Source organism: Perna viridis, chromosome 9, assembly GCF_037379345.1.
Source record: "Perna viridis isolate PV_CMFRI_1.1 ecotype Kerala chromosome 9, ASM3737934v1, whole genome shotgun sequence".
Classification (NCBI taxonomy): Eukaryota; Metazoa; Mollusca; class Bivalvia; order Mytilida; family Mytilidae; genus Perna; species Perna viridis.
In genome coordinates this window covers 30,857,425-30,871,706 of record NC_142453.1, presented here as the reverse complement: position 1 = coordinate 30,871,706, position 14,282 = coordinate 30,857,425, and the positions used below count along the sequence as shown (strand labels likewise).

Sequence of the window (14,282 nt, the reverse complement as noted above, 5' to 3'; positions counted from 1 at the left end):
ACCTGGTTCTATTCTTTGCCCAGTTTCTGCATATATTCGCATGTGTAACATTATTCCTGCACCGGATAATTCCCCTGCTTTGTTCTTCGCAGGCAGTCCAAGTTAGTTCCTGTTATGTACTCTCAATTTCAGTACAAGCTGAATGATCTGATTGGTAAAATTGGGTTAAATTCCAAGTTATATTCCTCTCAAAGTGTTAGAAGAGGGGTGCAACCTTCGCCTTCCATGCTAGTGTGCCTAGTGAACTCATGGATCTACTTGCTATCATGGGAGCTAAGATAAACACTATGAAGCATATGATTAAGAATAGAGAGATTTCTTTATCCAATTATTCTAATGTCATTGTTCACTTTGGCACTAATGATGTTACATGTATTAATAATTCTGTTGATAAGATTTAAGCAGATTTTCGTGAATTAATTTTATTGATTAAATCCTCCTCTGATTGTATTCGTATCTTCTTTTAGTCTATTTTACCTTACCAGTCGATTTTTCTTCTACTGGTGCGAAATGCAAAACTATTTATTTACAGTTATGTAAAATTTGTAGTTCGTACAGTGTTCATTTCGTTCGTTCTTATAAGATATTTTTTTGCGTATTCCTGTCGGGTCTTTATTTGCTATCGAGGATGGTGGGCTCCACCTTAATGAAGCTGGCCAGTATGAGCTTCCACCTTAATGAAGCTGGCCAGTATGAGCTTCCACCTTAATGAAGCTGGCCAGTATGAGCTTCGTAGATGTTTTCAAAATGTCATCAATCATATGTAGATCTATGTTTTTGTTATGTATTATATTATGTTTTATTATCTTTTTTCTTTTCATTTTGTCTTATCTATTTATTTATTTGACCATAGACCTTTAAGGAAGAGTTCAATTCCTTAGATGTGTAGAACTTTCAAGGGAGTGTTTCATTCCTTGGGTTCTATTTGGTGGCTGTTTTAGGGTCAATACTTTCAGGAAAGTTTTGCGCCTCATTTCCTGGGTTGTTTAGGCGGTTGATTTTTTTTTTCAATAGACATTACTTTATTTATACCTCAGACACAAAGGTGTACAAGAAGACATGATATAAACACAAACACCACATTATAGCATACAAAGCAACACATAACGTATAAGTCCATACAAAATATAAATACATTTACACATACATGTATATTTAAGTCAAAATACAGGGAGAATACAACGCAGTATACCTATAATAAGTACGATATGTAGGGGTACTAAACCACATAATTTTAAAGCATTTTCATAAACAGTATACACTGGATGAGATAATTTATAAAGTACGAATAAGAATTTTTAAATAACTTGCAAGATTTCTGTAAAGTTCAACATGGCAAAACATTAACAGCTTTTTTTAATTTGTGATCCCTTGGATTTACAGTGTAGTATTGAGGACTATATTTTTTACGGAATTTCTTTAAATCTGGATTATTACAAACAAAAAGATAATGAAATTCATCCCCAAGCCCGTTTTCACAAAGATGACAAATTCGCTCTTCTTTTGGAGTATTTGTCCACCTCCCCGTTTCAATGGGAATCTTTAAATTAGAGCATCTCAGTTTTGCTATATATAACCTATCGCCCTGTTTCAACTTTAGTAGATAATTTTCTAAACCAAACTCGGTTTTTTATTCTGAATAGAACATACCTCTAGATGAATTGCTCATTTGGGCAAACCACTGTTGGATAAATTGATCATGTAATTGTTGTGTAATTAATTTTTTCAAAGCCAATCTCTGCATTGGAATCTGACCTTCCCAATAATACTCAAGCCATTTTCGTCAAGTATTGACTTAACATAAGATATCCATTTAAATTTCTGCGGAAATTCTAAATGCAGTGCTAGCATTGCTCTGTACATAATAGACGATAATTTAGTATTTTCTAGTAATAAACTATTCCAGAATAGGACCATCTTACGTTTTATTATGGTCTCCATAGAGAACCTACCTAATTCACCATACACCATATAATTTGGTGTACTAGATCGAACTTTTAAAATGTTTTTACAAAACTGAAGATGCATCTTTTCTATTGCGTCTTTATTTTCAAATCCCCACACTTCAGAAGCATACATTAAGATGGGACTTACAAGTGAGTCAAATAGTTTTAACTGTAAATCAGTTGGGATACAAATATTCTTAATTTTATGATAAAGTGCAAATAAAGCTTTCTGAGCTTGATCAACGAGTTTTTTTCTAGCATTACAGAAACTGCCATTAAAATTGAATAATATCCCAAGGTAAGAATAAGCATCAACAATTTCAATATTTTCTCCATACAATTTGAAATTCTGGTTTTGTCTTATTTTCTTCTTACTGAAAATGACCACTTTAGTTTTATTTGTATTTACTTTTAGTTTCCAACTGTCACAGTAATTTAAGAATTGTGTAAGAGCTTCTTGCAAACCTTCTGGGGATTCGGAGAGCAGGGCTGTGTCATCAGCATATAAAATTAAGAACATTTTTACATATATATGTAATGATTCTTGACATAAATCTGAGATTTCCCCAAGACATTCTACATTATTTTCCGAGAAAAAATTCTCCAAATCACTGAGAAATATTGAGAAAAGAAAGGGAGATAAATTTTCTCCCTGTTTCACTCCAATATGAGATATAAAAAATTGTGAAAAATCATTTCCCTTTTTAATACATGTTTTGATGTTTTGATACATATTATAAATTACAGTAAAAATTTTACCTTTAATGTTTGATTTTTGCATTTTTTGCCATAGTCCTGATCTCCAAACGGTGTCAAACGCAATTTTAAAATCTACAAAAGTGCAGTACAGTTTTTACCGAGGGAAAAATACATAGTGATTAGAGAATACAATACAAATATATTATCTACTGTAGAAAAACCTCTACGAAATCCTGCTTGTGACATTGTAATTAAATTAACATGTTCAGCGTACATATTCAATCTATTATTCAAAACAGCGGAAAAGGTTTTACTAAAACAGGAATTCAAGGTAATTCCTCTGTACATTTCCGGATCCGCCCTTGAGCCTTTATTTTTAAAAATAGTAATCATTATTCCAGTGGACCAACTATCAGGAATAATTCCAGTTTCAAAAATTAAATTAAAAAGCTTTATGTAAACAGGCATCAGATCATTTATAGTATTTTTGATATATTCATTAAGATTCCATCACTACCAAAAGCCTTACCATTTTGCAAATTTGAGAAAACTTTTTTTATTTCATCTTCCGTAATTGGTCCATTTAAAAATGGTTCAACCTCATCAGATATATTATCAAAATTAAAATCCGGTTCTTGGCCATTTTCGATATTGTCATTTTCATTTAATGCTTTGAAATGATCATATAATGCCTGAAGAGATGTATCGTCATTATCATTTTGTTTTTTGTTTTGATTAAGTTTATTCAAAATTTTCCAAAGTCCCTTCGAATCTATTTTAGACATATCCCGTAACTGGTCCGCAGCTTTTTGTTGGTAGTTTTCAAATGCTTCATTTAGAGTATTTTTGTGTTCTTTACTAGCAAGCCTCATTTTTCGTCAATTTTCAGCATTTTTCAAAAGGCTATGTCTTTTACGTGCTTTATGAAATTTTTTCCTGCTATTTGAACACTTTCTATTATAGCAAGGTTTTGAATCTTTATGTTTATAATAGTTTTTACGAAATTTTCCTTTACCGAAAGTTTTTTCGCTGCATCTGTGAAAATATTATTTATATCTGAAACAATATTATTCATTTCAATTTGTGTAACATTATTAGCAGAAATTGCATTTAGTTTGTTCAACACACTCTTCATGTTACCGTTAGAGTCGTCGTGAACATGATTTACATGCTCGGATTTCTTTTCAGTCTTCCACTTAATAAAAACTGACTCGCGTGTTCCTTCGTAAACGGTCTGTTGCTCATTACAAAACGTAGCCTGCAGACTAAACTTAATCATACAGTGACAATCTGAATATAGAGGTAAAAATTCACAAATTTCAAAATCAGAAATAAAAGGAAACATTTTTGATGATACGATTAAGTAATCAACAACACTTGAATCATTACATGTTTTTTCACCTACATTTCTGTCTATACCTACTCTAGAGTTGACAATATAAATGTTATTCTTTTTACACATCTCAAGTAATGTATTGCCATAAGTATTTGGTCTACATGTACATTTAGATACCCTCTGTAATGAAATTTGGTTATGTATCAATTCTTGAAAATCATACAAGTATGCTAAAATATCAGCATCATGATCTAAGTCAAATAAATTCACTATAGACTCGTCTGGAATTACATAATCTGGTAATACACCCGTTTTTGAGTTAAAATCACCGATTAGTGCAACGTAACTATTTTCGTTATTTACTAAAGTTCTTAATTCGTTTTCCATTTCTTCAAAAGCTTCCAAACTAGAGTAATTCGAATTTTCAGGTGGTACATACACACATCCGAATAGTACATCAGAATCACCTAGAATTAAAGAATTTGATATCTTAAACCACTGAACAAACTGGCTTTCAGTTTTGTAAAATTTTAATTTTTTAGCTAAACTTTTTTTGTAAATCACTATTATTCCACCTGACGCTTTTTAAAATTTTTGTCTATTTTTTGTGACATAGTCAAAACCATATGGTAAATCTATATTATCTAAATCTGTAAGTTTTGTTTCTACAAATACACAAATATCATGTTCATGCAAGGTATCTAAAAAAATCAGGAGATAATAATCTTTTCTTTAGACCACAAACATTTAAATAACAAATTTTTAAATTACTTTTAATAATGTTAACATCATTTTGGGAATTACTACATGTATCTATATTGAGGTCCCTGTTAAGTCCGAGGCGTCCTCTTGCACCAACCCCCTATCTGACTGATGCCGAATGAGCAGATTCCTGCCGGGTCTTTATTTGCTATCAAGGATGGTGGGTTCCACCTTAATGAAGCTGGCTAGTATGAGCTTCCACCTTAATGAAGCTGGCTAGTATGAGCTTCCACCTTAATGAAGCTGGCCAGTATGAGCCTCCACCTTAATGAAGCTGGCCAGTATGAGCTTCCACCTTAATGAAGCTGGCCAGTATGAGCTTCGTAGATGTTTTCAAAATGTCATCAATCATATGTAGATGTATGTTTTTGTTATGTATTATATTATGTTTTATTATCTTTTTCTTTTCATTTTGTCTTATCTATTTATTTATTTGACCATAGACCTTTAAGGAAGAGTTCAATTCCTTAGATTTGTAGAACTTTCAAGGGAGTGTTTCATTCCGTGGGTTCTATTTGGTAGCTGTTTTAGGGTCAATACTTTCAGGAAAGTTTTGCGCCTCATTTCCTGGGTTGTTGAGGCGGTTGAAGAAGTGTTCTATTCTTCCTGCTTGGAGACGAATTTTCAAGGGATTGTCTCATCTCTTTGATTTGTCCTTCCTCAGTTTGATATTATTTTTGTTGCTTTTTGATATTTTTATTTATTGTTTGTTTGACGGGCTTGTTTGGTGGATTTTTTATTATGTGGCCCGCCAGATGTTTGTAATTTGTCGTATATATTTGCATGTATACGTGTATTTCTGTTTTTGTCCTTATGTAATATCTTGTACATGTATGTTATTCCTTTTCGGCCAAAATAAATATTTTATTTGTTGTTTCTAATTTCTATTAAGCCTACTAATTGGTTCGTTTTTAATCTCAAAAAGAAGTAATTACTCAGCGCAATTTTTGTCCGCTTGTTTTTTTTCTAGTTATTCCCCCTAGCAAACTTGAACATATCGTATTTGAAGTTAAGCTTATTTACTGCCAAAATATCACCAAAATATCTAAAAGTTATACTATATTCGTGCAAAGATAATATATTTTAAGGATTTTTAAAGAGTTTAGCTACGAACTGTGATTCGTAAGAAGAGAGAAACAAGTGCAAAAACAGCAGACTCATTTTAGCCTTTACCAGCGCCTTCTACTTCCGGTAAATTTTGGCTTGAAGTTGTCAGGTAGGTGACACGAATATATTTCTTTAATTAATTTCCAAGCTACCTACGATATAGCATGGAGAACGATGAATGGCTTTTCTACTCGTAGCCTTTTTTATTAGACCTAGAGTTCGTGGCTGCCGTTGTCACTGTGAAAAAAGCATTTTCTGGGCTCTTGTAGTCTTGAGACTTGACTGAGATTCAGTTTTGAATTAGTATCCTCAGTGGTTGTTCAAATAAGAATATTGCCGATAACCGATCAGGCTAAAGTCATTTTCCAATTTATCCCTCAGTTAGCTCTATAAAATGTTTTATACATAAATATGCATGACAGCAATTCATGTAAAGTAAACCGTCTAAATATTTTGCATTATTTTTGGTAAAAAAGTAATGGTGGGAAATTCAACTCATTTTAAGAAACAAGTTTCCTGAATGGCTTAAATCAAAGTATGAAATGGCTCTATTTAAATGATTAAGACACAATGTATGAATTTCTTTACCTGTTTGACTTATTTGGGGCTCCAAAAGTGCCCAAAATGTGACTTTTTTGCCTTTGCAAGAAAAATGACAAAAATTTTGAACTTTAAATTGTAATAACTTTTGAACCCTGTGACCAATTTTAAAAATTTTTGCACCGTTAAGTTACATTTCTTGGGCTCATTCAAACTAATATACACTTGTACACTTTCTATATACTTCATATTTTGACTGACCTCCCTATATGGTGAACCTTTGACAATTTTAAAGCGGGACATCTCCCTCTCAAAATTTTCTTGATGCGGGAGATTTACTGAAGTTATGTTTTCCTGACATGGTTTATGTTTAGTAAAAGACCTTATTTGAACTTCAATCCAAATTCACTCCAACAATATCTGGTGACATTCCCTTCCCTGAAAAATGACACAATGTTTTTCCTCTATTACAATGACAGTCTTTATCACAGGTTTGAAGTTAATTTATAAGATGAGAGATATTCTGAAAGTGGCTAAATCTCATGCTTAGGCATGAGCACATTAGCAGGAGAATATAGATTTTTATGAAAAAAAGGGGGCATCCACTGAAAACGAGAGACTTAACATGAAGGACTTCAACTAGTCCGTTTTTAATTTTAGAAACTATTTGATAAAAATTCAGACTGATTCTTCTATCTTGTGCTGAAGAGATAATTTTCTACATGTATTACAAAAGGGAAAGGCAGAAGAGTTTTTGATCAGCATACATGTAATGCAATGGCTGCTATCTGTTTTTGTATGTTGAACCTTAGAAAAAGTTCATGAGATTAAATAAAAGCAAAAGATAACAATTTTCTTTGGGTTTCTTTTTGCTATGCCCAAACCTAAGCATCACCCCTGTGTGTGTGGAGGAAGGGGATTCTAGGACAAAGCAACCTACACCGGTTCAATTTTATTTACAAGACTGGAAGGTCTTGGACTTTTCCAAGTTTGAAATCAATGGGCTTCTTGAGGAAAAAAAGTGTCAGTTAAAAAAGATTGAGGGTTCAGGACCTTGATACATTGTGAATAAAATTTCTAAGGTCCTAGGTCAGAAATTTCAGGACCTTGAATCACCACTAATTTGAACCCCTGACCCTAATAGGGAAAAAATAAAATTTCAAAGGTCCTAGGTCAGAAATTTCAGGACCTTGAATCACCACTAATTTGAACCTCTGACCCCAATAGGGGAAAATCATTTACTTTCCATTTTTATTTGCATGTTGTAGAGTTCCTTCTTATGGCTTCTGTTTTCATTTAAATCATATGTTTATTTTTTTTTATTATCATTCAAACAATTTTATTATCACAAATATTAACAAATTTGAAGTGATTCTCTAATTAGATTTTATCAAACATACATTATACCTTTTTCTGAAGGACTGAAAGCTTTTGTTAGACATACTCACATTGTTAAACAAAGGTTTTTGAACAGTTATTTGATAATTGAAAATGCATAAAACTGTGTCAGTGTTAGTTAATGAATTATTGCATATTTAGGCCCAACCTCAAGACACTATATCATTGTATATAACACTTTAATAAAAGGAGGGCTCATGCTACTGGGTGATTCGAGTGAAATAGTTGCCCTGGAATAGCTCACTTTTGAAATTAAAATAATGGTCTTAGGATTCAACAGAGAAGACATCAGAAACTGGGTAAAAAAAAACATTTTTATGGCTCCGAACATGGTTGAATCATGTGGTAATCATGGTTACTGTGACTTCATGCATAAGGTAAATGTTGCCCATCTCATATAGTTTAGTTATTATACACTGTAAGTGGCACTGTTCTCCCTAGGCCATTATAGCACTGTACTTTGCAAAGCACTGTGTTATTTAAAAATTATGGTTCATCCACTATTCGACAAATAATCTTGATGCATCCAGGTCACAGTGATTCAGACTCTAGTTCAGAGAATTGAAAATTCTGGGTAAAATGAAAAGGGAAATAAAATAAAGTATTATTTAATTTTAACAGCAATTTAAAAGATTTGGGTAAAAAAAAACTCTACAGTTTAACCATTACCTTCCCATCAGTGCCTTTGAGCCCAGCTGAACAAAATTATATTCAGGAATTATGACTGAAATGTGCTTCTAGTCTGGAGTTACATGACAGTTCAAATTCACGAATGTAAAGAAAAGTGTTCAAGCTTTTGAATTCGGCCGTCTTTGTCCAAAAGTAAGTAATGGTGTCTATATAATTACAGTACCTGGAATGTGTCCTAAGATTTATTTCTGGGTGATTTATCACAGTAGTCCTGTCTATGTTAAATGTAAGTAATAGCTGACTTGATAGCACTAGAAAGTAGTTTAAAAAAATAAATGCTTCATGTTGAGAACTAAATCAGAATTTTGTTTTATCTTTCATCATAGAGAACATGCTTTCAAATTGTTTTCAATAAAAGAAAATTTTCCTATCAACCTTCTGAAAATACAAAATATTAGTTGGGAAAGGACAAACAAAAATTAGGCTATGGACTTAATCCCTGAAATTCCAAATATGTATTCTAATCTTATATATGGGAGATAAGTCACAAAATGCCTTGATCCCTGTGTAAAATGGTTGACATACACACAATTTTGATTCATGAATTTTTTTAAAAATACCTAACGCTACCTGATGTAGTAATTAAGTGACAGCTTGAAACATATTGGGAGAATATTGCAAATCATTTTAAAGCTCTGAGCTAATATATCTTAAATTGAGTATGGACTCAAGTTTGCTAATTTGCCAGTGAAGTTGGTTTGTAATAATTCAGTATGTGTAAAAAGTATTGTTGGTATATAAATATTTTACCAATACATGTATCCAGAACTACGTAATTCATTTAACGGTATGCTGCTATTCATAATAATGTCAGCTATCATAATTATCCATTTTAAGTAATGACAAAGTTATGGGAAAAAGACTATTACTTTAAATTTCGTTATGATTCACCTATGTTAAACATGTGGTCGGCTACCTTAAAACATCAGCTGTTTCGCTATATATTACATTAGTGACAAATTTACCTGTTGACTTATTTTTATTACAGGTAACCACTATTTTCGTATGTTGGAATAATTGAAGAACAGAGGTATGTTTAAATAATCCAACACTTGTCAGATATTTATTATGTGTATTGAATTGCCATAATATTTTATTTTGTGATTTGTGTATTGGAGTTCATAAGTATTGAATATTGATTATGATGTGTATTGATATTTAGTCATAGTCTGAGAGCTTCATTATATACTCAGTTTAAGGAATTTTTTTCATACATAAATATCCAACTTCCTGAAATATGTACCCTGTTTTATTTTAGTAATCCCCCTTCCATATTAAGTTTTAGGGACCTTAGTCCAAATTTTAGACTTTCCCAAATTGTCAAGTTGTCAGTCCTTAACTTGAAAGATTTGCCAGTCGATAAAATATGTCGTCCTTGTGCTTTATGGAGAATAAATTTATCTTGATTCTTCAGACTTTCTTTCTTGTTATGCTGAAAGTTCAGCTGGCCAGTTTGGGATATTGTGTGGATCTTAATTGTTCTTTGAACTTGTGATATCCATTGGTCCAGATAATCATGATGTTCGCTGGGGGAATTTTTAAAAATCTGATGTCAAAGGGAGGCATGACCAAGCAAAATAAAAATTAGCCTCTCTAGACAGCATAAATATTTGTACTCGATACCCATTAAAGAAAAAAAAAGTTAGTGTAAAAATCATTGTACTAAATCTGATAAGCCTATTTTAGCATATAGTTTTTTTTTTTTAAAAATGTAGATGACAGTATGGTCAATTATAATATGTACATGAACAGTGATGTTTGATATTGAGATACCTTGAATTTAAACTGTTGCAGTCCACAGGGAATTTTTTATCGCCTAAAAAATCTGTGAAAATTACATGCACAATGCACTGAGATTATGTACAAATTTTGCCATGTCCTGCAGCATTTTATAGAATTAGATAGACTGATGGATAGATAAACTGTGTATAGACCCTTTTGTGGTAAGTTCGTGGGAATGCTCAATATACACTTTCGCGAGGTAGAGCTTGGGTAGAAGTGTATATTGAGCATGCTCTACGCATGCTCATCGACTACCCCAATGTTAGCACAAAAGGGTCTATTGTAATGTTTAATTTTGCATATCCAGTGTAGGTTGCTAGTTCACACGTGTGTATTGTACTGTTATTAGGCAGTTAATTTCTTTATTTTCATGCTGGAAAAAAAACTTACCTGTATTTTCTTGGGTTCCAATTCTTGTGGTTTTCATGTTATTGTCGAATGATAAATTCAAATACCCCCCCAAATTAACATTTTCCATTGAAATCTTATTGTAAATCTTAAATAAAATCAAGGAACTCAACTATAAATACTTGTGCCAACTAATCATTATATGTATTTTCATAGTAGTGATCACTTTTTATATTCTCTGAGCTAAAAGTCATGATATCCGCTGCTGTGTTTAGTATATAACTCTCATATATTTGTTTAATGTACATGAAAATGCTATACATTCTTTTAAGTATTTTAGCCACCTCCTTTTATCCAACAAATATTTTTACCACCTCCTTTTATCCAACAAATATTTTTTTGTTAAAATTTTGTAAATGTGAGCAAGTCTTATAATGAGAATGGAAATAGTGTCAAAGAGACCACATATTCTCTGGGATGAAATATGTTAGTTCAGTGCCATCCATTGGTCTTCATTGAATGAGTAGGAAACCCTCACACCACAGGACAGGCTGCATCTGGTCCAAATGACTAAGAAACCCTCAAACCACAGGACAGGCTGCATCTGGCCCAAACGACTAGGAAACCCTCACACCACAGGACAGGCTGCATCTGGCCCAAACGACTAGGAAACCCTCACACCACAGGACAGACTGCATCTGGTCCAAACGACTAGGAAACCCTAACACCAAAGGACAGGCTGCACCTGACCCAAAAAACATTAAACGCTAATACAGTGAAATAGTTGCTCCTATTTATTCCAGCAACATTAAAGTTGATACTGAAAGTGAAGTGATACATACATAATGAGGCCAGAAATTCCTGACTTGGGACAGGCACAAAAAATGTGGCAGGGTTCTATTACTTAGGCATGATCACAACCCTGCACCTTTAAAATCTGACCACTTTGGAATAAATATTACACAATTAAAAACAAATAAAAATCAGTTCAACAAGGTCGAAGTCCCTTGTTAGAACAGATCAATCGAAGCAAAGAAACTAATTATACATTACACAAATGAACAAACAAAGGACTACTAGCAGTTAACTGGCATACCAGCTCCAGACCAGTTTAAGTCTACAAAAAGTATGTTATGTCTTCATCATATGCAGTATAAATCCCAATTCTTTTCATGCAGGGTTGAGATCCACAGTGCATCATAAGTCATGTAATAAGGACACAACCCATGTCATACCAAAAACTGCTTTTAAATATATGTAGTGTGTTAGTTTCTATATAAAGACCCTATTAGTGAGTCAATATTAATACCAAAAAATGCTGTCTTTAACAATTTGACAATGTTACATTGTTAGGGCCTTAACACTAAAACAAGTAACGTTTTGGCTAGCCCTTACATGTTTTATGTGTTTAAACTTCACTTTTGAATAGTAGAGTAAAATGCAAAAATTTGTATTATTAGCCATACCAGATGTGTACTCAAAGCATCACTTGATATCAAAAGAAAACTATTTTAGAACTATCCTGCAAAAAGTTTATTGTTTTAAAGTGGTTAAGGCCCTAATGCTTTTAGTCATTGCTTTTTGTGAATTTTATCCTGAAATCAATGCCTTCAGATACAAACACAAGATGTCGAATACAGCTGTGATATATTTGTGTACATGTACATTTTTGCCTGTATTTTTAGGCACGCCTATAAATTAAGATCACTAAGAAGCCAGAGATTCCCCAAGGACTCGGTGAAACAATATGAAATCAATTTGGCAGGACACAATAGGGATAATTTAGGGTTAAACAAATTACAAACAATTTATTAGCTGGGTTGCACTTCTGCAAATTGGCAACTACAGAATGCTGAATGTCGAGCAGGGAAACATCAGGAACTGTAAATCACAGCCACTACATATTTGGTACACAACAGCAGTACATGGTTCTGTACTGTTGGATTTGATTTCAGGTCTGTCACACTTCTATTCGCAAACTTGGTCTATTTTTCAAAATTTCCAGTCAAATGCGTATTTTATGGAAATCCTACCTTTTTTTTGTCTTTGACCCAGTTTTGCTTTTTCATTTTTGGATAATACAGTATTAGGTTATTATTGAAAAATACAGGCTCTAAGATATGTACTTTGTACAGGATGTGGAAAATGATTGGCCAGCCTCTCATTTTGCTCTATCCCTATTGCCTCATACACTTACAGGCTGTATTTTTTAACCATATACTCTAATAATGTGTATACTTGTTCAGGTACAGTACCTTCTTTAACTTATACTTAAAATAGAGGAGGGTATAGTTAATGGTTAACTGTTCTATTCAAGTAAGGGGAAGTCCTGCACAAAAATTCTGATTAATGGACTGTGCTGTTTTTTACGAACAAAAAAACAAAAAAACAACACAAATTTGTCTCTTTGGAAGTAGAAACTTCATCAAAATATTCAGATTCATTTCACAATTGGTACTTTCATTTCAAATAAGATAAAAATTTGATACACAGGTACTGCACATAACCCTGTTAATAAGGTATCATCATTTTGATATAATTATTGACATGTGATAATTTTACTATTGATATGTATTGTGCTGTTTAAGTACATAATAACATATATCATCTATACTAGTAGATGGAGGATAGTGAAATCATAAAGATTTTCCAAAAGGTAGTACCAGTACAATGTACATGTTTTAGAATGCACATCATATGGTATAGATCCTGTCTTGTTAACTGTGGTATAGTCTTATATGAGCATGCTCAATACCCACTTCCACAAGGAAAATTCTTTTATTCTGTCCCAAACCCTACTTTTGGAAAGTTTATTTCACACATGCTCAGTGGCTGTTCTGAAGTTAACACTTAAGGGTCTTCTGTGGTACACATGCAGCCTACACATGTGTGAATGCAATTTATAGATATCCTTCACTGCTTCATGTTAATTGCAGTGTAACATAAGCTTTCCAAGCATAAATTGAATTTATAAAAAGCTATATGCATGATCCCAGGATACACAAGCTTTCCCTTACTATAAACCTGTACACAGTGTGACAATAAAAGGGCATTTCTAGCACATGGCTTTATTTATACAGGAAATAGCTTTGCAAGGATCCAGTGACCAATGTAACTTGTAGTTTGATTAGACCCCTAACATAATTTATGTACAGAAAAGATTCTAATATGAACATTTCACATTTTACATGCTTAGCCTCTTGTCTGCAAAAGTTTATTTCCTGAAATTGATATGGGTGTTAAGTTTGATAATATACAATTAGTTTGTTAATGGTTACAATATTCTGGTACATATATAAAGTTATGATCTGGCACAACAATGTTGCATTGACCAAAATCTTTTCCTGTTTGCAAGGATAAGCAAATGGATTTTACACTATTGAGGATTAGTTAAACTATTGACTTTTGAAAGTTAAAAAGATAAAAAAGCAAGATCATGTTTGAATTTGGAAGTATTTTCGATATTTGGTTTCGATAAAACCAACCCCCCATCTTTAAACATCTATCTTTGTTTCCATATCTGATATAAAGTAGCAGGAACTACCAGGGGTACTCATCGTTTCATTGAATTGAGTTCACAACCTAAGTTCATTCCTGTTAACCCTTGGGACAGTTCATGTGGGAGATTTCCCCTGTTGATGTGTCTATCTCCTGTGGGACATTTTTACCTAAAA

The 14,282-nt window shown here is 32.7% G+C and overlaps 1 protein-coding gene and 1 pseudogene across 7 annotated transcripts in view; both read left to right on the top strand.

Annotated features, from left to right (window-relative positions):
- The first annotated feature begins 248 nt into the window (after positions 1 to 248).
- On the top strand, positions 249 to 5,101 carry LOC148607776 (uncharacterized; annotated as a pseudogene).
- A 788-nt stretch (positions 5,102 to 5,889) lies between these two features.
- The window catches only part of LOC148607775 (uncharacterized), a 46,657-nt gene continuing 38,264 nt past the window's right edge, over positions 5,890 to 14,282 (top strand). For 4 of the 7 annotated variants that reach the window (XM_088546995.1, XM_088546996.1, XM_088546994.1 and 1 more), the window contains exon 1: positions 13,229 to 13,264. In XM_088546995.1, coding sequence (XP_088403121.1) covers positions 13,229 to 13,264 — 36 coding nt within the window. Of the gene's footprint in view, positions 5,960 to 9,460; positions 9,509 to 12,293; positions 12,564 to 13,225; positions 13,265 to 14,282 lie in introns of those variants that run through there. The other 3 variants (XM_088546998.1, XM_088547000.1, XM_088546992.1) reach the window with 3 other exon arrangements.